This window comes from Microcaecilia unicolor, chromosome 6 (assembly GCF_901765095.1).
Source record: "Microcaecilia unicolor chromosome 6, aMicUni1.1, whole genome shotgun sequence".
Lineage (NCBI taxonomy): Eukaryota > Metazoa > Chordata > Amphibia > Gymnophiona > Siphonopidae > Microcaecilia > Microcaecilia unicolor.
In genome coordinates, this window is record NC_044036.1 from 134118343 (window position 1) to 134145371 (window position 27029).

Here is a 27029-nt window from a genome sequence, read left to right on the forward strand (position 1 = left end):
ATGAACTGCTTTTTTAGGTGTTATGCAGTATTAATATAAATCTTTTATTAACTTAAGGTTCAAGTACCTAGCAGTGAGAAAGCTTGTGCCACTCTCTGTGATACCCCAGGTGTGTGTCTGGGCCAGTCATTTCCAAATTACATAGAAAAATGTAAAGGACCCTATGGCCTATCCAGTCTGCCCATCCATTCCATCTAATTTATTCTGATGTTTTGTATGTTGATGGTAACTCAATTAGATTCTTCTAGGGTACTGCCCCCTTATATTGAAATTGGCTTCTGCCTGTTTTAAGATGAGTTTAATTATTTACTATAAGAAACTAAAAAATGTGGTGCTTTTAATGAGTGTTTTGGGGTTTTTTTTTTTTAAAAGCAACATTGATGTATGTGGGATCACCTTGTATGATTCTTATTTGTGTTTAGTAGAAAGAAAACAGTGAGGTGGATCCAAGGAGGTTAACAAAGAAGTCTTTATTGGAAATGCCTAAAATACGACCCGACATGGCCATGTTTCGGCCCGAAGGCCTGCCTCAGGGGTCTTGCTGAACCTCTGATGTTATAGCTTAGTACTTAACAACAGGAAAGTCTAAAGCAAGGACCTGGCTGTAAAATCCTTTGGTTATCCTCTATCATGCAAGTACACTGAAAAACAATAGCTGTGTTGCCGGCTAATGTAAGTGATGCCGGGTCGTATTTTAAGCATTCCCAATAAAGATTTCTTTATCCTCCTTGGATCCACCTCAGTTTTCTTTCGTGAGGTTTGTTCTTCCTTTGTGGTTGTTTCTTATCTGTGTTTCACAGGTGAAGAAATAGTAACTGAAGTGTGTTTTCAATTTGTTCTTGGCACATTGATAAATGCTGAATTTTTAGTTTGACATTGGTGATTTTATAGTTATATATTTTGTATTATGCGCTTTATTGTATTCCAAATTTTTTTAATCCAGCTCACTTTAAATGGAATATAAATGCAAAATTAATATCCCTGGAGTAGCAGCGGCACTTATCGAGAATATCAAAGTAATTGAAATGCATGGGAAAGGAGGCAGCATTGTAGACAATCTTGGAAGAGAAGATGGCACCTTGAATACTGTGCCCTATGCTGGACCACATGTACGAGGATGAATCAGTAAATAAGGTGCATTTGAGTGTAGCATCAAACTTAAAAATCCACTGTATGTATTTGTGCCCTTCAAATAGAAAAATGAAACCAGTGGAAATCCTGAAAAGCAATGGAAGCCTGATGCTAAGATATTTTGAATTTATATATTTTCAGATTCGGAGTTTTGGATTGTTTAATTTCTAAACTGTTCTTTTCCTTGTATGGCCATCTTAATAGATTTCTTGTAATCTGCTGACTTTACTCTCTATCCTGTTTAAAAAAAAAAACCCGAAACTTCCTTTTCTCTGACTTGGAGATCTACTGGTTTCTATGAGTTACTATGTTTCTGTCCTTCTGACAACCAGAAAATCTGAAAGTGGACAAAGCTATGGAGCTAGATGGGATACATCCCAGGATACCTAGGGAACTCGGAGAAATCTTGGCGGGACTTCTTAAGGATTTATTTAATAGATCTATATAGACGGGCAAGGTTCCGCAGGATTGGCGATGAACGGATGTGGTCCCTCTTCACAAAAGTGGGGACAGGGAAGAAATGGGACATTGCAGGCCGGTAAGCCTTACGTTGGTGTTAGCAAAAATAATGGCATTGTCAGTGGTAAGAAAAATAATGGAGTCGCTGCTGAAGGAAAAGAGTTACATTTCTAGAATCCAGTAGGTTGCATGATCCAAGCCAAGGTATTATTGATATTACGGTTAGTAATGTAATTCGGTAGAAGGCAATGTGATGTGGAGGTATCAATAGAAGGTTAGAAGTCAGCAAAAATAAGTCATTAATACAGTTCAATATAATGTCTCTATATGAGCATGACTAAGCAATATGCAAAACCAGACAGTAATATGATCCAGATCGTAAGTCATATGAATTTGAGTAAACAATAATCAAAGCTTGCTTGATTTGACTAATCAATATACAGATCCAGACAATAGTCATATCCTGATCTTAGGTCTTTTGATTTCAAATACAGGTCATCTGACACCATCTATACTCGGTCGTTGCTACAGAGATCAGTTGTTCACTATTCGTTAGAGTTATTGCAGTGGTCTGTGTTGTTGCAGTAGACTATGTTAAGGTCCCAGCAGATAACCAGCACTGTTCAATGTTCAGTTCATCTTTTCTTTTACCTTAGCAAAAGAATTGCTGCAGTTAAAGCTATTAATAGGACTCTGGTGATAAATCTAGGCAAGTTAAAAGTGAACTGGTTGAAAGGAGAAGAGACACGAAGAAGACACTAATGGCTTTCTGTATCAGGTGGGCTCATTTGAGTCTTTGCTGAGCAACGTGGGCAGAGTCAGTTCCACTCTCAAGATCTTAATAAATGCAGTAGGTATTTATCCAACAGGGTATTGCCTATTAGATTCTACAGCTCAGAGATGTCCATGGAGCCTGTGGCAAATGATTGCAGGCTAAAAGAAAGATCTTTGATCAGAGCTGCAGAGGACCAAAGCTTCCCATGAACAATGTAAGAGTGACCCTCAAAAGAGCATCAGTTGACAGACGATATTGGTGCTCCCACCTCTGATACCAGTCTGGAAGAGGCGCTGACTCTGGAGCCGGCTGTGGCTGAGGGCCAGATGGAAGTCGTCACAGATGTTCACCTGTTTTGAGAGAGTCGTCAAAGGAAGTCCACGGCCTTCTGTCTCGCAGTTGAGCCCGCTGTCCGGAGGATGTCCACGGCCTCCTGTCTACGGCTGACAGATTATCCTGTTACTCGAGGGCAGTGGAAGTCTAGTTGGCGGACAGCACCGTTACCACGAGGCAGTCGGGAGCAGTGCCACGATGTCGAAGTGACCATACAGGAGTCCGTGGGATGTCCCCAGAGTATCCGATGTCAGCGCTGTCCATGTGCACTGCTCCAGCACGACCGAGTTCCGATCGGGGTCTCCGGTAACTGATCGTCAATCACCGGAGTAGCAGTAGCTCTGTGACCTTTCCATCTGCCTTCTACACTTTCGCTTTTTTTTGTGAAATTATCGCTCATATTGGCTAAAACTGGTCACAGTGAATCTAGGGGGCTCATTTTCAAAGCACTTAGCCTTCCAAAGTTCCATATTTTCTATTTGTTTTAATTTAATCAGGTCGGCCACGATCTGCAGTTGGTTACGTACAGCGACTCAAGCACGTGAAGTTAATCCGTGTATTGGCCGGTTAGTAATTCACTTCTGTTCTCTAGTTTAAGGATGGTTAGAAGATTAGATAAACAGGATTAATATCGCTTGATATAGTTTCATGTTATCACGTATTTCATCCAATTTTTCATCCAATTTCATCCGATTGTTCAGCTAACTTTTCAATTAACTTTTCAGCTATCTGTTATTGGAGCTTGTTGTAGCGTGTGCTCTTAGACAGCGGCCATTTTTCATAATGCCAACAAGTGCAGAGTGATGCACTTGGGGGGTGCAGAAATCCAAAAGAGATGTACCAGATAGGGGAGAGATTGGTAAGCTTGACTCAGGAGAGGGACCTTGGGGTGATAGTGACTGAGGATGTCAAGATGAGGAAACAGTGTAACAAGGTGGTGGCCACAGCCAGAAGGATGCTAGGCTGCATAGAGAGGGGTATAACCAGCACAAGAAAGGAGCTGTTAAATGCCCCTGTACATGTCGTTGGTGAGGCCCCATTTGGAGTATTGTGTTCAGTTTTGGAGGTCTTACCTTGCTAAGGACGTAAAAAGACTTGAAGTGGTTCAAAGAAAAGCGATGAAAATGGTATGGGGTTTGTGTAGAAAGATGTACAAGGAGAGACTTTGATGACCTGAACATGTATACCCTAGAGGAAAGGAGAGATGGCGTGATATGATACAGACGTTCAAATATTTGAAAGGTATTAATTTACAAACAAACTTTGTCCAGAGACAGGAAGATGGTGGAACTAGAGGAAATGAAGTGAGGTTTCGGGGGGGGGGGGGGGGGGGGGGGGGGGCCACTTAGGAATAATGTCAGGAAGTACTTTTTCAGGGAGAGGGTGGTAGATACGTGGAATGCCTTCCTGCGGGAGGTGGTGGAGATGAAAACGGTAACGGAATTTAAAAATGCGTGTGATAAACGCAAAGGAATCTTGTATAGAAGGAGTGGAACGTAACAAGCTTAGTGGTGATTAGATGGGAACACCAGAAATTGGGAAGCGAAGCCACAGCTGTGCAGACTTTTACGCGTCTGTGCCCTGATCATGGCTGAACAGACTCAGCTTCCATAGCTGGAGAACAAGGCCAGTGATGGGCACACTTCTATGGTCTGTGCCCTGAAAATAGCAAGGACAAATCAAGACCAAGTATACTTAACATACCTTTTACTATGAGTTTACCTTGTTGGGCAGACTGGATGGTGCATACAGGTCTTTATCTGCTTTAATCTTCTAAGTTACTATGTAAAATTAAGGTAGATAAAGACCATGTGGCCCATCCAGTTTGTCCAAATAAAAGGATATTGAGAAGATGGAGGCAGTACAGGAAAGGGTCACCAAACTGATGATGGCCTGAACTTAATAAGCCTTATGTGCAGAGATTTGGGCTAAAGTGTACACTGTAGACAAGAAAAAGGAGATATAAAATGAATAGATTCTGTCAAGATATTGGAGGAAGCTTTTTCTTAAAATGAGTAACTCAAAATATAAGACCTCAAAATAAGGCTAGGGTAAAGAATGACCCTAATGGCATGCATTTGGGCCAATAATATTCGGTGTTGGGGTTGGCAGAATGTATGGCAAAGGTCTGTAATGCCTAAAAATTTCTAGTTGGGTCTGGCGGGTTATATAGGAGACGTAAAAAGATGGATATTCAGGGTAAAGCCACCTGGTGGTGATGGCTGTTTGTGCTGGATAGGGAGAAATGTAACAGGGAAGTCAGTCTGTGACTGGCAGTTGGGAAGTATCCTGTACAGTGTGGAAAGAATAACTGGTCAGACTGGAGGAGCCAGATGGCATTTGCATGTGTATATTTTTTAATCCACCTTGTCTAAAATTCAAGAAAGGAGTACAAAAAAATATTCATCCTGTGAATCTGGAGTGGAGGTGTCTCAGGATGCGAGAGAATACTTTTCCCAGTAAGTGTAGTGAAAATGTGGACTGTGCTTTTATGCAGAAGTAGTAGGAACCAGAAGGGTGGCGGAGTTTAAGCATGCGTGGGACAGACACAGAGCCCTTAGTAGTAGGGTGGGGAAATGAGAGCAAGTAGGATCAGTGGCTGGTATGTTCCTTTTATCTGCTGATCGCTGCAGCTCTAATTTTTTCTTTTTCAGGTGAAAGACCGTTTGTATGTGACTTCAGTGGTTGTGGCTGGTCCTTTACTAGTATGTCCAAGCTGTTGAGGCACAAAAGGTAACACTTTTCTTAACACTTTAACTCGGGGGTTTACTAAGCCGGTTGTGCACTAGTGCTGACACAGCCCGTTCACTTTATCTGGACTGTGTCGGCAATGCCACGGCTTAGTAAACAGACCCATAAATGAAAGAATATATGTACACTAGTAAAAAAGGCCCGTTTCTGACACAAATGAAACGGGCGCTAGCAAGGTTTTCCTCGGAGTGTGTATGTTTGGGAGAGTGACTGTGAGAGTCAGAGTGAAAGTGTGAGTGTGTGAGAGAGAGTGTGTGTGTGAGAATGAGAGTGTGTGCAAGTGTGTATGTGAGACACAGTGTGATAGAGAGTGTGTGTGTGTGTGCCCATCCATGCTCCTCTGTCCCCTGCCCCCTCCATTCATCCCTATCCAGCATTTTCCCTCTCTGCCTGAGGCCTGCCCTGCAATCCATATCCATCCATGCCCATCTGTCCCCTCCATTCATCCCTATCCAGCAATTCCCCTCTCCCTGAGTCCTGCCCTTCCAATCCATGCCCATCCATGCTCATCTGTCACCTGGCCCCTCCATTTTTCCCTATCCAGCATTTCCCCTCTCTGCCTGAGGCCTGCTCTGCAATCCATATCCATCCATGCCCATCTGTCCCCTCCATTCATCCCTATCCAGCAATTCCCCTCTCCCTGAGTCCTGCCCTTCCAATCCATGCCCATCCATGCTCCTCTGTCACCTGGCCCCTCCATTTTTCCCTATCCAGCATTTCCCCTCTCTGCCTGAGGCCTGCTCTGCAATCCATATCCATCCATGCCCATCTGTCCCCTCTATTCATCCCTATCCAGCAATTCCCTTCTCCCTGAGTCCTGCCCTTCCAATCCATGCCCATCCATGCTCATCTGTCACCTGGCCCCTCCATTTTTCCCTATCCAGCAATTGCCCTCTCTCCCTGAGGCCTGCCCTGCAATCCATTTCCATCCATGCCCATCTGTCCCCTCTATTCATCCCTATCCAGCAATTTCCCTCTCTCCCTGAGTCCTGCCCTCCCAATCCATGCCCATCCATGCTCCTCTGTCCCCTGCCCCCTCCATTCATCCCTTTCCAGCAATTGCCCTCTCTTCCTGAGCCCTACCATCCCAATCCATGCCCATCCATGCTCCTCTGTCCCCTGCCGCCTCCATTCATCCTTTTGCAGCAAGTCCCCTGTCTCCCTTTCATGACCCTCCCTTGCATCCATGCTCCTCTCTCTCCCATGTCCCAGCCTGGGCCGCCCTCTTCTTCCCCACCCCCCCCCCCTTCGCATCCATGCTGTCGTTTCTCCCCTGCCCTCCCGCTCCCATTGTTGTTCTTTAGTGGCCACCCTCTTCTCTCCCCCCAACATGGTTGTTTTGTTTTTTTTTTTCTTGTTTTCAAATTTACCTTCGTGCCGGTTCCGGCAGCGAAGCGTCAGGGAAGGAGGCGGCGCTCCCGACGTCTAGGTTTCCCTTCGCTGTGTTCCGCCTTCTTTTGACGTCATCCTTGACGTCAGAAGAAGGCGGAACACAGCGAAGGGAAGGCTAGACGTCGGGAGCGCCGCCTCCTTCCCTGACGCTTCGCTGCCGAGCGTTGCGATTGGTTGAGTGTCATTGCTCCGCCCTCGACGTCATCACGTTTGACGCGTGGGCGGGGCAGACACAATGCGATCTCACCCCCTTCACTTTAGAATGTTGGCTAACAGAGGCTTCATTAGAACGTTGGAGGTGCGTTTTATATAGAGAGATGCTGTTCTCAGACAGCAACAGTGCAAACATTTTCACAAGGTTGCTTAGACCTGTTTCTAGTAGTTCACTATACTCTGCATGAGCTAAATTTGTTACCTGTTGTAAATTTGTTACCTGTTGTAAATATTTGGATCACTAATAACCTGGACCAATATTTAAAAATATTCTAAAAGTAAACATCGAGCCCAACATCCTGTCTGGAGCAGTTCAAGTGGTTCGATGTTTGGTTTAGATTAGGAAGCCAAATCCTCATCTAATCTAAATTGACATTTCTAACCCGCTTAGTCCTTATTAAGGTCCAAAGCAGCTTACAAGCTAAAATTACCATGGCATCTTATCTAGATTGTAAAGCAGGGACTGTCTCCTTTTGTGTATGATGTACAGCGCTGTGTATGCCTTGTAGCGTTATAGAAATGTTAAATAGTAGTAGTAGTTAGGTTCATAAAATTTAGGCTGTTGAATTCACAATTTTCTAAAATATAAAGGCTTTTAAACCCCTCCAAAATGACACACAGGAAGATTTGATTCTTTAAGCTAATGGTAAATTATTCCAAGCCTGAACTGTACGCAAATCTTTCATGAATATTCATTGTGGATATCCTGGTTTGGGAACCACTGTACTGCAATAATCCAATTGAGATAAAATAAGACTCTGAACAAATCTAAAACGATGTTCATAAAAGTATGATTGAATAATTTAAACTTTTGCCCAAATAAGTCTGAATTTCATACAAATCACAGAAATAAAACCTTACTGAGATTTGTAGGTGGGCAGAAAGGTTGGGATTCGTAATTGATCCTGTTAGATGTATTATCTGCTGTGGGTTGTCATTTAGAGTCTAGTTCAGTACTTCTCAACCCAGATTGGTTTTAAGAATATCCTCAAGATGGAATATCAATTTGCACCATCCCTTTCACAAATACTTAAGGTCAAATCTAAGCCCATTACTCAATGCACAAATTATCGTCTACTTGTTAATATCCCTTTTCTTGTGAAAATCTTTGAAACCGTCGTTGCTCGCTATCTTCACGATTATTTGGATCAGTTTGACTTGTTGGACAGTATGTAATTGGGTTTAGAAAACAGTGAAGGACTTTGCCGTTTAGTCTCACCACAGCTGCAAGAACATTTATCTAGGTTATGGTGGTAGTGGCAGCAACCTTCCTTCAACACCAGGGAATCAACATTCACCCATACCTTCGTGAGCAGACTAAGTAGTCTATCGCAGTCACTGGAGTATCTGGGCATTCTAATCGACACAGCATGGGAGAGGATCGTCCTCATGGAGAACAGGAGAGCAAAGCTGGTCAACAGATTTGTCTTTCCCTCAGTCAAGGTAGGCCCTGGGTCTGGGACTACGTCCAAGTTCTGGGGTCAATGACTGCAGTAATGGAAGTGATGCCATGGGCAAGGGCTCATATGCGGCCATTACAGGAATCTCTTCTCAGCCGCTGGTCCTCTGGTGTCACAGAAATACAACCTTCATCTTCTTGGACGCTGGTTGCCAGATGGAGTATGCAGTGGTGGTTGTTGCCCAGGAATTTGACTGCCGAAGCTCCCTTTCTGATGGGCGGTGGTGACCACAGAAACCAGCCGGTTTGGTTGGGGAGCTCATTACATCTGGCACAGGGCATCTGGATGTAACAGGATTCTCAGTGGTCGATAAATCACTTGGAGCTCAGGGCAGTGTGGAATGCCTTTCATGACTTCACTCCCTTTCAGGCGGGGGCCCTGGTCTGTGATTTTTCTGACAATGCAATGGCAGTGGCTTATGTAAACAAGCAAGGTGGGATTGGCAGCCGTCCCAAAGGTGGTGGAGACAGCCTCTGTCGTGAGTAGGACGGAGAAAATATTCTGTGCTTGTCAGCTCACATCACTGGGTCCTTGAATGTGGAGGTGGCCTTTCTCAGCATGAACTCCTTGGACCCGGGAGAATGGGAATTATTCAGCCAGGTTTTTCAGCTGATAGTGGATCGATGGGGTTTTTCGCTTCTGGACTTGACGGTAACAAAAATTAATGCTAAAGTGCCCAAATTCTTTGGTTGTCGAAAAGAACTGGGTTTGATTGGGATCGATGCCCTACTGCAGCCCTGGCTGGAGAGACATCTACTGTATGGCATCCCTCGGCCCATGGTAGACCGTGTGTTGAAAAGTAACTAATTGCACCGGGGTCAAATAATTCTTGTAACCCTTGATTGCTGCGGAGGCCGTGGTATATGGACCTGATTCAACTGCTCAATGGGGGTTCTCTCTGCTTCACTAGGCCATGTACCTGCAGAAGACCAGGTCTGGAACTAGTGGAAGATCCCCTGTCCCTTTTGGTCTTACAGGTGGGCTCAGTTGAGACGAAAAGATTATTCTGATTCGATCATTGCTACCTTGTTTCAGGCTTGGAAACACTCTACATCCATGACGTATGGTGAGAGCGTGGAGGATGTTCGAGTGCTGGTTTTCTGATCACGGAATTCCTCCCTTCTCTGCTCAGATTATGCACATACTAGCATTTCTTCAGGCAAGCCTTCAGAAAGGATTGGCATTGGTTCTCTGAAAGGTCAGGTTGCGGCTTTGCCTTGTTTCAGGGGCCAACTACAGAAGACATCCCTTGCGGCTCACCCGGATATAATTCAATTTCTTGAGGAGAGGGTGGCTTGCATCTTCCGTTTCATTTCTAGGTCCAGAGTGGAACCATAATTTTGTTCTTCGAGGTCTTAAGTTTCTTTTGAGCCACTCCAGAAGGCCTCCCTGAAAGATCTTATGCTAAAGACGGCATTCTTGGTGGCTGTTACATCAACACTAAAGCTTCAGGCTCTCAGGATCCCTTTCTTTGCTTTTCGGAGGCAGGGTTCTCCGTGCACACAGTTCCTTCCTTTCTTCCAAAATTGGTATTGGCATTTCATCTCAACCAATCTGCAGAGTTTCCATCCTTTTGCAGAGAGGACAAAGAAGCTCAGTATTACTTGAAACTTCTCCGTGTGCATAAAGTCCTCTTTAGATATCTGAACGTCACGAATGAGTTTCGCAAATTGGACAGACTGTTGTGCACTTTGATAAACAGAGGATTGACCTTATGGCTTCAGTTGCTGGATGACTGAAGTAGAATATCGTGTCAGCTTATTTGCTCGTGTGGAAAAGCGGGCTCCTCAGGCCTTGCAGGCTCATTCTGCGAGGCGTAAAGTGACATCCTGGGCACAGACTCTGGTGGGTATTTGCTAGGTGGCGATGTGGTCATTGCGGCATACCTTTGGCAAGCACTACAGGGTGGACGTTGGGCAACAAATTCCCAGCTACTCTAGGGATTGCTTTTGATCATCCCACAGATTCTGTAATAGTGGGAAGCTATGTCGTGGAAGGAGAAATTATTTTCTTTCCACTAGTCTTTCCCACTATTCTGGAGGTCCATCTGAGGTTTCTGAGATGTTTAGTCTGTACGAAATAAAGGGTCAAATAATGACTGTCACCTTGGATGGTGCTTCCTGTATATCCGTAGATGATCGCGGTCCGTACATTTGCTCGTTTGGTTAGTGAGTTGCTTTAAGATTGTTGTGTTTGTGAGTTTCTCCTTACTGCTTGCCTAAGTAAATACTGAGGGGCTGGACTGACTGCCAAGAGACGTCTTAGCGTAGTTTTCAGTTCTTTATCGCCGCAACTCTCCCACATGTTCTGGAATATTGGGAAGGACTAATCAGGTAAGACCTAATTTCTCCTAATCTACCTTGTACACTTCGGGAGTGAAAAGGTGGAAGATGTCTTTTTTTTTTTAATTTAAATTTCCCAGGTCTAAAACATATTTCTTCAACACTAATGCCTAAAAGGAGAGGAAGACAACGCGCCAGCCCCACAACGCCAGTCTTACCTGTTGCTGGAACGATGGATCGATTCCTTATTCCGGGTGGAGTGTCGGGAGCTGCCTCGTTGTTGCAGAGTCTGGGGAGAGGGTTGCCAGCTCTGCAACTTGAGCTTGAGACATCGTTTAGCCCCGAGCAGAGAGCACCACCTCCTATGCTGGCAGGGAACCCGAGGACGGACCAGGAAACCCCAGAGGAGGAATCTACGGGGCTTCTTGGCACGGGCGCCGACTCGAGTGAAACGCCGACTTTCCCCGCAATGAAGAACGCGGGTGTAGCGGGAGGATATCCCAGTCTTGGGGAAAATCGTGAATCACATCAGAGGCAGCCAGGGGAGATTTCCATTACAGACTTGGGCCTACTGAGTAAGTCCTTTTTACCTAAAAAACCTACAGTGATATCTTTAGAAAACATATGGGAAGCTCTGGTTGGTCTCGAAGCTTCTTTCTCGCAGAAGTTTTTACTTCTCAATCAACAACATAATTCTGAATCAGAAAAAATAAAAACGATGGACAACACATTAATAAAAATGGGAAAAGAAGTAGAAAAGAACTCACAATTGATACAAAACACTCAAAAGATACAAGCTGAGCTTATTAAAGAAAATCTTTTTCTACATAATAAAATTGAAATCTTAGAAAACACTCAAAGGTCTAATACCCTCAGATTAACAAATTTTCCAAAGCAATTGTCAATCTCACCATTAATAACTTTTAGAAAGTATCTTACTGAGATACTAAAAATTCCAGAAGGATCATACCCTCCAATCTCAAAAATATATTATATTCAACCTTTTCTTAAGAAATAAGTACAAGAACATGGAGAAAGATCTGATTAACATTCAGTGAATTTAGATTTGAATTTAACACAAATTTTGCAAGACGACAAAATAGGAATGACAACTGCTACTCTTAAAGTTGTTTTTATTTTACAACCGGATCGAGACTGGGTATTAAAACAATATTTTCTTAACAAAGACCAACTTTTCCTTGATTGTAAAATAAGAGCTTACCCAGATATCTCCAGAACAACTCGGAAGAAAAGACAAGAGTTCTTAAAACTGCGTCCGAAGGCAGTTCAACTGGGTGCATTATTCTGGTTGAACTTTCCTTGCAAGTGTGTGTTAAAACTTAATGCTGTTAAATATGTTTTCTATGAATCAAACCAATTAAATTCTTTTCTGGAAGCTAAACTGGCTGCTTTGCCAGTGACACAGCCAAGTACGGTAATAACATCGACTCCGCAATAGTATGTAAAATCCGGTCACTCTCCTCAGATGTCTTTTCTTTTTTTTTCTTTAAGTGATAGATGTTGTTAATCTACCTTAAATATTTGATTTCCTGAGAATTGTGAAATGCCTCCAATTGTTGGACTAAAGATGAGTAGTAGATCATTCCTTAAGAGAAAACAAAGTTTAACTATTATTTTGATATATCTATTTTTGACTTAAAATCATCTTTTCGACTTTCAAATGATATGTTGAAATATATTTGAAAAATTCAATAAACAAATTTAAAAATAAATTTCCCAGGTCTACCTGGGTAGTAATTAGTTGACTCTCTGTTGACTGAAATTTTAAAATCACACTGTAGACTCCATATAATACAGCTTCTTATAACACAGGATCATGGCTGGACTCTTGTTTTTTTTTTTTTTTTTCCCCTTTCATAATACACTGTAGGCCTGATAATGCTAATTTTATTTATAATATAGTCAAATATCTTGGACCCCAAAAATCTATGTTAAATAGGGACTGCAGTGTATGTGAAGTTATTGCTCCCTAGTTCTGGTGTTTGGAGGGGTAAATAACTGCTAACTTGTTCTGTACCACTCATGCTTTAGTAAACTTTTATTTATACCTGGAGTATGAGTTTATAAATATATGTTTTTTATTGTATTTTGTTCTCTTCTCCAGGCTTTTTTCCATAAGGGATCTGTTCATCCCTGTTACTCAAAGGGATGCATTTATAGGGCTGGGTATTGAAATGAGAATGTGATCATAACACACTTGTGGGTTGTTTTTTTTTGGTTAGGAAACATGAAGATGACAGAAGATTTACATGTCCGGTGGAAGGCTGTGGGAAATCTTTCACCAGGGCAGATCACTTGAAAGGCCACAGCATAACTCACCTTGGCACAAAGCCATTTGAATGTCCTATAGAAGGTAACTCTCTTTGTATGTTTGTGAAAGAATGAAATGTTTTGAAATTTTCACTTGTTAGATGGAAGTCGCTCAGCTTTGTATAAAAAGTGATTATGAATGTCTTAACATGCCAAGTATTGTGAGAAATCAAATATGTGAATATGGTATTCCTAGAGAGAGAATTTCTAGATGTGCCCGGTTGAAAAATGAATAATTTTTATTAAGACACAGGAAGGGGAGCCCATACATTCCATAAGAGTGACACCATTTAATTCTTTTGCTTCAGGTTGTTGTGCAAAATTCGCTGCACGCAGTAGCCTGTACATTCATTCCAAAAAGCATCTGCAGGATGTGGAAGCAGTGAAGAGTCGCTGTCCAATTTCTAGTTGTAATAAGCTGTTCACATCCAAGCACAGTATAAAGAAGCACATGGTCAAACAGCACAACTTCAGTTTTGGTAAGCAGTCCTGAGGGAATTCAGTGCCAGACGCTAACAGAGGGGGTGGGGGGGTTGTGCTAACAGATCATTTTCACATAGTTTAGAAAGAAGAGCTGCTTCACACATACCTGCTTGTCTTCGTCCTTTAATATAGATGTCTCATGTCCTATACAAATGTCAATCTGCAAAATATTTAAACCAAGTGATAGCGACATGCTTCATTTTTAAATCCAAATTACAAAAGAGCAAATGCAACTTTGCAGGTAGTGTGAGCTGGTCACCCTTCCAGGACCCAGCCAGGGCTGACCCTGTTTAGCTTCCTTCACACACAGTCACTGCTGGGCTCTGCACTTCTTGGTAATGCACCTGGATTCTGCCTCAACCACAGGGGAGTTCTCTGCCTTTCACAAATGTTCACCAACACTGGACTTCTTATAACCAAAGGTTTTATTAGTTGCCATTAAACATAATCTTCAAGGTTCATTTCTTCTTTAACTCAAACATTTCTTCTTCAACTCAAACATCACAAAAGGTATTTACTGAGAGGCTTCTAATTAAACCCTTCTCAGACTTAAAGCAGTTCCTCAAACTTTCACAGTTCAAACAGTCAAACAAAAAGCATTTACTCTTCCTTCTCAGAGGGTAGTGCAGCTATCACCTTTTCCAGCAGAGAGCTTCCCCAGCGCTTCCCTCTCCTTCCAATACTCAGGTAGGTCTATCTTGGTTGATTAGCTTATCTCCCCTTTAGGCTCTTCCCCCTAATTCCAGGCAGGACCTAGCCCATAACAACTTCCACCTGTTTCCACCCCAGGACTCTCCCTGGTCCTAGCAACCTCCAGCTGGACATTCCCCTACTGGCTCCCTCTAGTGACTCATCCTGGGCATTTTTCCCCATTTCTACGGAAACAGCGCCCTCTAGTGGCCTACCCTGGACAGGTCAGCCCCTTACTCTTCACAGTAGACAAAGTAAGCCTCAAGGCTGATTATTAGACTTTGTGCCTTCCAAGTATCAAATTGACAGCACCTCCTCCTAGCAGGCCAGCAATTTTGGGGTTAAAAAAAGCTTAGGAAAGCAGCATTGCAAAAGAGTACATTAACCTTCCAGAATGTGTGCTCAATTTTAGTATTTTGCCTTTGACAGTTACACAGTTGGAAGTGCTGTTGACCTGTATTCAAGCCACCAATTAATTGCAATTTGTGTCTGTTCTTGTTAAGCTAATTTTTCAGTGTGCCCTTGTTGTCACGTATGTAATCAAATCACAAATGTTTTTAATTTCAGATCTATTATCACAGCTTGAAGCAACAAGTTCCCTGACACCAAGCAGCGAACTCGCCAACTCTGGGCAAAATGATCTTGGCAATTTAGACCTTGCATCTCTCTTTTCCAGTGTGCCTGGGAATAACTCTGGGATTGCAACTGACATGACGCTAGTTAACTCTGAAGTACTTACTATAGATGTTTCCTCAGTGGGCTCTACTCTTGGAGGGAACATCTCTATCAGTAATCATTCTTTAGGGCAAACTGTTGACCCTTTGGTACTGGTCACAAGTAGTGATGCTCCACACAGCCTGGACAGTTCTCTCTTACTTGGAACAGCTGCAACTGTACTGCAACAGAACACTTTAAATCTGGACGATGTGCAGACTGTAAATGCACAAGTTCTAGGATCTCTGGCGTCGTTATCAATGCGTAGTTCCACACAAGATCTCCAGGGTTTGCCATCCAGTACTAATTTAACAGTAGACACAGCCACCTTGACACCTTCCAGTAGCCTGAGTGGAAGCAGCAGTATGCCGGAAGCACAGACGCCTGTTAAAGTTGAGAGGAACCCTGGCTGTAGCACAGATGTTGCAGGTGTTCAGGAAGGAAGTAAAGTGCTGACACAGTTTGTCTTTGCCAGCCCCGCAGGGACCTATAGTGCTCAGGAGCTGGATCTTAGTACGCTGACTGGCAGCTCAATTTTGGTATGCAGTAACCATAGTCCATTCTCAGCAGATGACTGAAGCATCTTCATTGTACTTAGTTGGGAGGAAACATCAGTGCTTCCTATAGCTTGTCTCCAGACCCTTCTCTTACTGCTATACCTGATTGTATGTGTTTTTCCCGTGAAGAATGCAGAGCACTTTGTACCAATCAGATGCTTGTGCTTCTGAAATGGTGAAACGTTCTCCTAATGTTTTCCAAGAGTGGTTATGGTGTAGCATACTGGAAAGGTTGGGAGGAAATCAATTTGGTGTGCTGATAGAATATTGGGCACACATTTACATAATTTCATTTGCTTGTATGCTTTTACAACTAATAGGCTGTTAAAAAATGTATATATTATTATTATTACTAGTAAAAAAAAGGCCCGTTTCTGGAACGAATGAAACGGGCGCTAGCAAGGTTTTCCTGGGAGTGTGTATGTTTGAGAGAGAGAGCCAGAGTGAATGTGCGGGTGTGTGACAGAGTGAGACTGTCTGTGTGACAGTGTGTGTGTGAGAATGAGAGTGTGTGACAGGGCCCCCTCCCCTGTTCCTAATGCCCCTCACCCCGTTCCCTCCCCTCCTTTTCCTCCTCCTTCCCACACTTTGGGTTCCTTAAGGCTTTCAAAAGTCTATGTATCCCCGTGGCCCTAACGCCCAGTATCTGGATACCCCACTTTCCTCCTCACCCCTCCCCCAAGATGTAATACTTTCACGTCCTTCATTTTTTTTTTTAAAGTGTCCTATCTACCTTGTGTACAAATGCCTGGCATTCAGATTGTGTTCCTCTCATAAATTTTCATTTCTTTCATTCATTCAGAACTTGCCCCCCCCCCCCCCCCCCCCCCCCCCCCCGAACACTTTTGGTTCCTTCAGTCTTTTAAAACTCTCCTATGTACCCTGTGTGCTAATGGCCAGCATTGAGATTGTTTTCCTGTCCCAAATTTGCATGTCTTTATTCACAACTCCCCCCCCCCCCCTTCTCCAGTTTAACACTTTCATTTCCTTTAGTCTTTTAAAACTCTCCTATCTACCCTGTGTCCTAATGGCCAGCATTCAGATTGTTTTCCTTTGCCAAATGTTCATGTCTTTCAGTCGTTCAGAACCCCCCCCCCCACACACACACACATACACACACACATTTAACACTTTCGGTGCCTTCAGTCTTTTAGAACTCTCCTATCAACCCTGTGTCCTAATGGCCAGCACTCAGATTGTTTTGCTTTGCCAAATTGTCTGTCACTGAGGTCAGTGCCTGCCTGCCTAGCAGACCACTTCCGGCAGGCACGGTCCCAAGCACTTCCTGTTGGAGGTGAGAATTATTATATAGGATTTGTTACATTTGTATCCCACATTTTCCCACATATTTGCAGGCTCAATGTGCCTTACATAATACCGTGAAGGCATTCACCAAATCCGGTACAGGATAGGCACAAAATGTTGTATTGGGATAGGGAAGATATGTTGTATTGGGATAGGGAAGTTGAAGTCATTCCAACTGAGACTTCAACTTTACCTTCAGAAAGATTCATAATTGAGTTACTTTACAATAAGAGATTGGGGCATACCAGCGATGGGCTTTAAGAGCAATATTAGGAAATCTCAAAATGTCCAGGGCATGACTTGTCTGTGCAGTGCTCTTCTGGTTTCTAGTGTGGGTGGTTTTACCACCTTTGGGACTGTAAGAGGTCCAGTTTTCGTGCTGCAAGTTTATGGCTGCAGGATTCTGGCATGTCTGTTGGAAAGGTAAAGGTTCTGCTGTTTTTGTTGATGTTGAATAATTAGCTTGAATTATTGTGTTTGGTATGCCTATAACACTTACGTTTGCAATTTACTTTTGATGAGTAAATTTGTTTTACATCTATCTCAGGAAAGTGGTGGTTCAGCAAGAACAGACTACAGAGCCATTCAGTTAGCTAAAACTCAGAAGCAGATGGGGAATAGCAGCACAGGTGAGCATCACATGCATCTATTGACCAATACAACTCTATATTCTTTGAAAGCCAGACAAAGCCTAATAAAATCAATTACAGTACAAACTAATGAGGAGAAATTAGGTCTTACTATTAGTCCTTCTCCCTATTCCAGAACCTGTGGGATAGTTGTGTTCATCAAATCGCCAGGTTGAGATAAGAACTGAAAACGTATCTCTTGGCATCGTCCAGAACAAGAGATATGCAGGAAGCACCATGACAATTGTTTAGTCGGTGAGAAGTAATGGGTCAAATATCTCAGAAACCTCGGGTGGTCCTCTGGAATAGTGGGATGGACTTATGGAAAGAAAATTCAGGCAAGACCTAATTTCTGCTTGCTTGATATAGCTTCCCACTATTTCAGAATCTGTGGGATGTTGAAAAACAAGCCCTAGAGTGGGTGGGATATTGGCGCCGCCACCCTGAGGACTGAAGCCCTAAAACTGGCAGCATCCACAATGTAGTGCTTGGCAAAGGTATGCAGCGCCACCTACGTTGCAACCTTGCAAATATTCACCAGAAATATTTGATAGTAAGGTAGTCTCTGCCCAAGATATCTCTGTACGCCTTGTAGAATGAGCCTGCGAGGACTGAGGAGCCTGCTTCCCTACAAGCAAATAAGCTGAGGCAATAGTCTCCTTCATCCATCTAGCAATTCTGGACTTGGAAGCCATGAGACCAAGCCTCTAAAATATAAACAGTCTGATTTGGGGAACTCTTTCATGACTTCCAGATATCTAATGAGGTCTCTACACATATTGAGAAGCTTCAAGGAAGAATACCGAGCCTCTTTGTTCTCTGTAAGGATGGATGCACCACAGATTGGTTGAGATGAAATGCTGATACCACTCTTGGAAGAGAGAGAGGAACCGTGTGCAGGGAGACCCCCCCCCCCCCCCCCACCTCTGAAAAGTGAAGAAAGGGATCTCAAGAGAGAGCCTGAAACACCAAAACCCTACGTGCTGACGCAACAGCCATCAAGAACACTGTTTTTGGTGTAAGAACTTTCAAGAAGACCACCTGGAGTGGCTCAAAATGAGGCTTCTGAAGACCTCAAAGGACTAAATTTAAGGTTCCACTCTGGGACCGGTATACAAAAAGGAGGTTGCAAGTGGCCCGCTCCCTACAAGGATCGAAAGATATCTGGGTGAGCTGCAAGAGACCTCTTTATACAGTTGGCCCCTGACGGCCAAAGCTGTACAATGAAGACCGTCCTAGAGAAACTCGAGGATGTGCATGATGTGAGCAGGAAAGGGAGAAAATCCACACTCAGAAAACCAGCCCTCAAACTCAGCTCAGTTTTCAGTTCTTTATCTTCACCTGCTGGTTGATGGACACAATTATTCCACAGGTTCTGGAATAGTAGGAAGCTACGTAATGGCAACGTTGTAATAATTAAGTGTTTGGAATAGGGCAGCACTCATTTAATAGCTTTCTGAAACTTCTATTCTGTCTGAAATAAGTATGTTTTTAATTTCCATGAATCCTGGTGAGAAAAGGATACAGGACATTATTCTGTAAGAATGGGTTAGTACATAAAGGTACTCAGAATTATACAGAACCTTTCTCATCTCAGTTGACAAAATATATTTAGCCAAAAAAAGGCGGCATGGGCTGCAGTTTCACTTTGGTCAGGTGACTGAGCTCTGGCTAGATAGCCAAAGTTATCTGGTTAATTTTATGCTTGCTAACAGGCCTTATAGTTGTCTCCTATGCTTAGGCTGAATATGTAGACACGTTTGCACAGTTTACATTTTCAGATACCACAGCAACGGTAAATCTGGGTGGTGCACAACAGTAAAATGTTATAGGACAGAAAAGTAACTACAATGTAAACAGGATAGAGAAGAAGCAGAGGAATGGACCAGAAGATAGAGTACTGTGTTAGAAAAAAAAAGGTGGTGGTGGAGGGAATTGTATTGTAGATGCTCAATCCAGCAGTCCCCAAATAACCATAGTTAAAGCTTCTGTAAATAAGGAAGGCTTAAATTTTCAAATGAGGTTTGTAATGGGAGGGTATTCCAAAGTTTGGGGCCCACAACACTATAGAGGTTGCTTTGGATACTTCCCAAATGTACCTGGGTGCAAGTAAGCAGCAAAAGCAATTGCTCAGAGTCACAAGGACTTGCAATGGGGGGAAAAATAAATAACATACCTTTTAATTGTGCAATTAATCACGATTACAAATTTTAATCGAAATTAAAGAATAAAAAGTAATGAAAAGATATAAAATGAAAACTTACATGTTAAAGAATTTAAAACAGTGTGGAGAATACTTGAGGAAAGCAAGCCTATTAAAAAAAAATAGTTTGTGTCTTTGTTTTTAAAAGTAACCCTTAAAATGTAAACTATACTATCTATCCAGCTGCTTGCGTTTGGAGAGATTTATGTATTCAGGTCTGGTGCAGATGGTTCCCCTGGTTTGAATTCTCCTCTTCTCTTACTCCCTCACCCCCGAAAGAAATAACAGATTGACTTGTATCTTTTAAGGCTCATCATACTTATCCCAGAGGAAAAGCAAAAGTGAGAAAGTCAGTCCAGCAAGTGCCAGCAGCGGTTTCTGTAGCACTGTAGTAGTGCCAAGTACAGGCTCAACTATAAGGGATTCAACCGCTGGAACACAGTATGTCCAAATCCAGTTATTGCAGGTAAGAATCAAGCACACAGGGAAGAAAGGTCTTCACTAAACAGAAGCTGCATTTCATAGCTTCTGTGGTTTAGTGGGAGGGGAGGGGAGTTGGTACCATGCAGGACCACGCTTTTGCTTGTGCTGCGGCTGTACTTCGATGGGAGTTCTGCTAGAGACTCTGGCACACATGACAGGCAAAGAAAGAAAGTGGTCCAGCATTCCAATACAAGTTTAATAAACCACCACCTCCCAAGGAGAAGCATAGTAGAGGTCTTTGTTTTGGGCCATGTAGCTGAAAAGCTTGGCAGTGCCCTCCGTGTGCTGACTCCTAGCGCACATTAGCCTTCATGCTGTCTTTTTGGCTTCTTCCAGGTCCTCACTTGCACTATAGGCTGTGCAGTGCAACTGCTGCTTCTGGGTTGGCTACCTCTTCTTGACAGAATCCAGGCTGTTCAGCTCCTGTGCTTTTATGGGTTCCCCCCCCCCCCCCCCCCCCCCAAAGCTGTGTTCAGGCCATTAAATGTGTGCTGACAACAGCTGGTTGCCAGAACTGACTTTCTCTGCCATGTTGCCATTTTATTTACTGTACACCGCCTTGAATCAATTCCTTCAAAAAGATGGTAAATAAATCCTAATAAATTTATGCATGGCTGTATCAATCAACTACTCAGAGCCTCCCCTTTACCTTTGCTGTTTTTATTGGTACATCATCCGAATTTATCTGGTATCAGAATATTGCAACAGTGGAGGTTCGCAGACAGATGTACACAATTAGGATGTGAGAAAATGTGAAAACTCCCAAATACATGTGTCCCCTTGCCTATGCCTTTCTGAAGTAAAAATAATTTGTATTTAAGGAGGTTACAGTCTTAGGCTCTGGGCACAACTATGAAAATGTACTTTCTCAGTATTGACTCCTGCCTATTAGGAACTGATCAGATGAACTGAATGTAAACACCAAACCTTTGAGATCTAGGTTTGTGTATGTCCACATAAGTGCCCTTAATGAATCAGGAGTTGCATGCTTTCCTCAGAAGGCACAAGCCCGGGGACATCCCCTAAAAGTGCTCTAACTCCCTTCATGTATAATAAAAGAACAAGCTTAGCTCCTGTGAGGATGGAGAGTCTCCAGTAAAAACAGTCTCATACAGTGGGGGAAATAAGTATTTGATCCCTTGCTGATTTTGTAAGTGTGCCCACTGACAAAGACATGAGCAGCCCATAATTGAAGGGTAGGTTATTGGTAACAGTGAGAGATAGCACATCACAAATTAAATCCGGAAAATCACATTGTGGAAAGTATATGAATTTATTTGCATTCTGCAGAGGGAAATAAGTATTTGATCCCTCTGGCAAACAAGACCTAATACTTGGTGGCAAAACCCTTGTTGGCAAGCACAGCGGTCAGACGTCTTCTGTAGTTGATGATGAGGTTTGCACACATGTCAGGAGGAATTTTGGTCCACTCCTCTTTGCAGATCATCTCTAAATCATTAAGAGTTCTGGGCTGTCGCTTGGCAACTCGCAGCTTCAGCTCCCTCCATAAGTTTTCAATGGGATTAAGGTCTGGTGACTGGCTAGGCCACTCCATGACCCTAATGTGCTTCTTCCTGAGCCACTCCTTTGTTGCCTTGGCTGTATGTTTTGGGTCATTGTCGTGCTGGAAGACCCAGCCACGACCCATTTTTAAGGCCCTGGCGGAGGGAAGGAGGTTGTCACTCAGAATTGTACGGTACATGGCCCCATCCATTCTCCCATTGATGCGGTGAAGTAGTCCTGTGCCCTTAGCAGAGAAACACCCCCAAAACATAACATTTCCACCTCCATGCTTGACAGTGGGGACGGTGTTCTTTGGGTCATAGGCAGCATTTCTCTTCCTCCAAACACGGCGAGTTGAGTTCATGCCAAAGAGCTCAATTTTTGTCTCATCTGACCACAGCACCTTCTCCCAATCACTCTCGGCATCATCCAGGTGTTCACTGGCAAACTTCAGACGGGCCGTCACATGTGCCTTCCGGAGCAGGGGGACCTTGCGGGCACTGCAGGATTGCAATCCGTTATGTCGTAATGTGTTACCAATGGTTTTCGTGGTGACAGTGGTCCCAGCTGCCTTGAGATCATTGACAAGTTCCCCCCTTGTAGTTGTAGGCTGATTTCTAACCTTCCTCATGATCAAGGATACCCCACGAGGTGAGATTTTGCGTGGAGCCCCAGATCTTTGTCGATTGACAGTCATTTTGTACTTCTTCCATTTTCTTACTATGGCACCAACAGTTGTCTCCTTCTCGCCCAGCGTCTTACTGATGGTTTTGTAGCCCATTCCAGCCTTGTGCAGGTGTATGATCTTGTCCCTGACATCCTTAGACAGCTCCTTGCTCTTGGCCATTTTGTAGAGGTTAGAGTCTGACTGATTCACTGAGTCTGTGGACAGGTGTCTTTCATACAGGTGACCATTGCCGACAGCTGTCTGTCATGCAGGTAACGAGTTGATTTGGAGCATCTACCTGGTCTGTAGGGGCCAGATCTCTTACTGGTTGGTGGGGGATCAAATACTTATTTCCCTCTGCAGAATGCAAATAAATTCATATACTTTCCACAATGTGATTTTCCGGATTTAATTTGTGATGTGCTATCTCTCACTGTTACCAATAACCTACCCTTCAATTATGGGCTGCTCATGTCTTTGTCAGTGGGCACACTTACAAAATCAGCAAGGGATCAAATACTTATTTCCCCCACTGTATATGCAGTTCCTTTTGACCCTTGTTTCTGCTACACCAGTGTGTAGCCACCTGATTTTCCATTAAATATGTAAATGAAAAGAGGAGGTCAGACGTGAAAAGTCATACACGCCTTCGCTGATCAGTGTCTGGTGTGTTCTGAAACAGGGTTAATGGGCTGCTGTGGAGTGGGGTTTCAGTGTTGCTTTCTAATGCTTTATGTTAGGAGGAGTTGTCTCACTGGTTTTGTCCCTTTCTTTAGGATGATCCTCCTGGAGAAGGAGATTTACCATTTCATCTCGGGACTCAGGTGTCCACATCGCATTCGCAGCTGACAGTGGACTTGCCAGTCCATATTCTTCAGGTATAACTTTGCACAAGATAACCCTGGTTTCAGCACTCAAGTATAAACTATGCATGATTGGGGATAGAGTCTCTTATAGGGCTTTTTCTATAACAGTAATGGGGCTCTAAAACGGGAAAACAGGTACAGGATCAAAGGAGAGAATGACACTGATGATATACTGAGATTACTCTTGAGGTTTCCTCAGTGGGAAGGAAGATTTCATTGTAATAGGTTATTGTATTACGCCATATAATTTTACATGGTCTTGGTCCTGATCAGTATCTATGGTCACATCAGAATGCTTCTTACTTAAGCATGCTCTGTCCCTAACAGCTTTGATTGTACATAGGTTGTATTCTTAGATGTCTAATCCTTCAATCTTATATCATTCAGAGATTAGCATTAGAATGTTTCTCCTCTTTCCTTCACGGTCGCATTTTCTTGGTCCTGTCAGCCTCTGCTGTTTCCTCTTCTCACTCCCTTGGGGGGGTCCCTCAAGGCTCTATTTTATCCCTGCTTCTTTTTAATGTCTTTCTCAGTCCTTTGGTCACTTTTATTCAAATTTCAAAATCAGCTTTTACTTTATGCGACCGATATTGTATTGATATTTCCAAATCACCCTTGTAAATTGACCTTGGTCCACTCTAGAAATGCCTTGATAGTATTCTGACCGACTGTCCACAGATTAGCCCTTAATCCTGAAAAGCCTGCTGGGTTACTGGTTTTCTTCTCCCGTTTGGTTTATCCATTGTACTGCTGACTTCCATCCTCTATTTAGTAATCATCATTGACTCGGCTATCCTTCCGATGTCTTTATGATTTCTAGGTTGGACTAATGAAATTCAATTTACACTAGTGCCACTGGTTCTCAAATCAAAAGACTCCAGATATTACAGAATGTTGCAGCACACTTTCTCTGCCACATGAAATGATTTGATCCTATCACCCCATTATTCATTCACCTTCAGTGGCTTCCTTTCCCTTATTGCATTTAAGATCCTCTGCCTTGCTCACAGAGCTGATCCTTCCGGCTTTCCATTATTTCTAGCCTCCCTGACTATTTATTGCATTTGTATCCCACATTTTCCCACCTATTTGCAGGCTCAATGTGGCTTACAGAGTTTGGTTATGACATAATCATTCTATGATATCAGATCCAGTTAGTAATGTACAAAGATTAGGTGAGGGAAGAGAGAAGGAAGATGTTTAGGCAGGATATAAGGTGGACTGTAGTAATTGTGTGAGTTGGTGAGGTAGTTCTGTAAGGCTATGGGTTCTCTTTGTAGGCCTTGTTGAATAGATGTGTCTATCCCCAACTCTCCCACTTCATCTCTTAGATCATTAGATTTTCATTGGCTCATTCTTCCAGCTACGAAACAGGCTCGTCTGGGGTCTACTAGACACACACTGTTTTTTATTTCCTCGCCCCCAATTCATAACCTCTCCCGTCACATTCATGGAGTATTGGCATTCAAAAAAAATGTAAAACAGAACTTAAAACTTGTTTCTTCTCACAGTGGTTTGGCCTTCGAATGATTTGTGTGGCTCGTTGCAAATTTAACAATTTACTTGATACTTATATATTTACTGGTATGCTTGTCTTACTCTAGTTTGTATTTATCCTACTTCAACTGGAGTTCCTTTCTGATTTTATCAACTTTTATGTTAACTGCCTTGACCTGCTGGTATGGATTAGGCAGTATATCAAGCACTCAGTAAATATTCTGCAGAATTCATTGAGATGTTATCCGAGAGAATTGGTCAACAGTTTCTGGACTCTCTCTTTTTTGTCTATAGGACTTGTAAACCATAGTCCTCTTGGGTCTTCAGGTTCCTTGTTTTGCAGGAGGCACAGTCTGCATGTATGTTTCTGAGGTCTGATGACGAAGAGCCTAACAGGAAGTAGATGCATGAACTGGCTCATTGGGTGGGGGTATGGTGCTAACTTGCATTCCCAGAATTTACTTGCAATGTATTTTTTTTAGCAGCCAACACTTTGCTGAACATTGCTAGAATTAATTAAAATACTGATGTACGGGTGGGGGAACTTATCAGGAGCTGCCTCAAAGGCAAAATTATTATGAATCTAATATTTGAAAACTGTTACCACTATTTTGCAATAACATCATGGAACAATTGTTTTACTTGTATATAGGATGCTCATACTCCAGCGGAGGATGATGCTGGTTCTGATAACTCACAGTTTACTGGAAGCACCATAAATCTACAAGACTTGGAATAAGACAGCTTTGTCTATAACTGAACATTTTAAAGGTGGGATCAGATCATCACAATGTAAAAGTTGCCAGACAATTCTTTATTTCCCAAAGAATTGTAAGACATAACAGCTTTTTTTTTTTTTTTTTGTAAGATTATACAGAATTTTACATGTGGTTTGGATGAGAGTAATCACCCAACACCATCTTTGGAACCTTTCCCTGGGACACATTTCTCTTCTTGGCTTTGCAATGACAAGCAAGTGCCTGAGGAAATTACGGCCCAAAGTTGCCTCTTCCAGTTCTCCAGCGACAACCCAGCAATTGCCTTAGTACAGCATACAAGGAACCGTCTCGCGCTCACTGAAGATGCTGTTGCTACTCAGCTGTGTTGTACTTACCTTTTCCAGAAGTTAGAAAGTGGAAAGGGGATCTGCCCTTTTTGTTCTTTAAAATGCACTGGATTATAATGTTTGTTGCACATATCATTGTGTGATCATTAGAGCAGTGGCTTGTTTTAAATAAGGCTGAGCTTGTTGCTTTTCCCTTCATCTGATTTGGAACTAGGACTGCACCCTGAAATCATGACTCGTTCACCTGGCAGGTATGCCAGACTATTTTCTTTTTTTTTTTTTTTTTTGCTGTTCTTTTACCTCCCTGTGCCTTAAGCTTATCCAGCTGCAGCTTGGATAGTTAAAACTACAGCAATATAGTTGTAAGTTCTTTGGGGTGGTAACAGCATGTTGGTGCTTTACATATTCATGGGACCCTTACATTTACCAGCACTGGCTCTCAATGGCTATGTCTGTTGAATGTTCCTTCCGGGTATTCTGAAAACCAGGCCTGTTTAATCCTTTGAGGAGTTTCAATACTTAGCTCCGTCTTTGCTTAATGACATGCTAAATCCAGATTAAAACACGTAATTCCAAGTGAGTAGATTAGAGAACAATTTCCTAAAATCAGCCTTCGATACAGTTTTACTTTTTCACTCCCTGGAGTTGTTCATGCTGCTTCAGTAGCGAATGTGCTTGAGTGGTGGTGGTGTTGCCTTTTGGGGAAGGGAAGGATAAAAAAAACCACATTATACATTCTGGAAATTAAAAGAATGTCATAGTGTACTTGCCTGCCTAGAAAATCATGCCTAGGTATTTGACATTAGGTTCTTTTCCTTTGGCTTTTTTTTTTTTTTTTTTTTACTGTTAATTTTGGTGCACTCTAAAGCAACGGCGTCTATTTTTATAGAGTGACATGCCAAGCAAAACAATTTTGTGTTCTTTATAAATCTTGCACATATTTATTTAATATTTACAGTTCTGTGGGTATGAACGTTGTACAGGGTTACTCAGAAATATTTTTTTGTGCCTTTTTTATGTATGGAGGGGTCCACACCTCTGTCTTTTGTGTAATGTCTCTAACTTGAAAGAAAGTATATTGTTTACTTTTTTCTCTGTTGTACTGTTTTGTTGATCCCATTGTTAAGATAACTGTGAGTGAGAAATGGTAAAGGAGTGGTTTTGGTTAGGATGGGTTTCTATAAATGGACTTTGGCTTTGTAATAAATACAAATCCCTAATAAAAAGATTTTTTATGTT

General features: G+C 42.7%; 2 protein-coding genes across 2 annotated transcripts in view; both read left to right on the forward strand.

The window, feature by feature from the left end:
* Positions 1-2775, forward strand: part of UROC1 (urocanate hydratase 1) — a 57154-nt gene extending 54379 nt beyond the window's left edge. Inside the window, exon 21 of the transcript XR_003942575.1 lies at positions 2765-2775. The gene's annotated coding sequence lies outside the window, so the exon portion shown is untranslated. The remainder of the gene's footprint in view (positions 1-2764) is intronic.
* ZXDC (ZXD family zinc finger C) overlaps positions 1-27029 on the forward strand; it is a 30176-nt gene extending 3147 nt beyond the window's left edge. Inside the window, exons 3-11 of the mRNA XM_030207386.1 lie at positions 5353-5431; positions 13040-13170; positions 13436-13606; positions 14868-15553; positions 17424-17505; positions 20017-20174; positions 23138-23239; positions 25377-25495; positions 25593-27029. Coding sequence (XP_030063246.1) covers positions 5353-5431; positions 13040-13170; positions 13436-13606; positions 14868-15553; positions 17424-17505; positions 20017-20174; positions 23138-23239; positions 25377-25463 — 1496 coding nt within the window. The 3' untranslated portion in view covers positions 25464-25495; positions 25593-27029. The remainder of the gene's footprint in view (positions 1-5352; positions 5432-13039; positions 13171-13435; positions 13607-14867; positions 15554-17423; positions 17506-20016; positions 20175-23137; positions 23240-25376; positions 25496-25592) is intronic.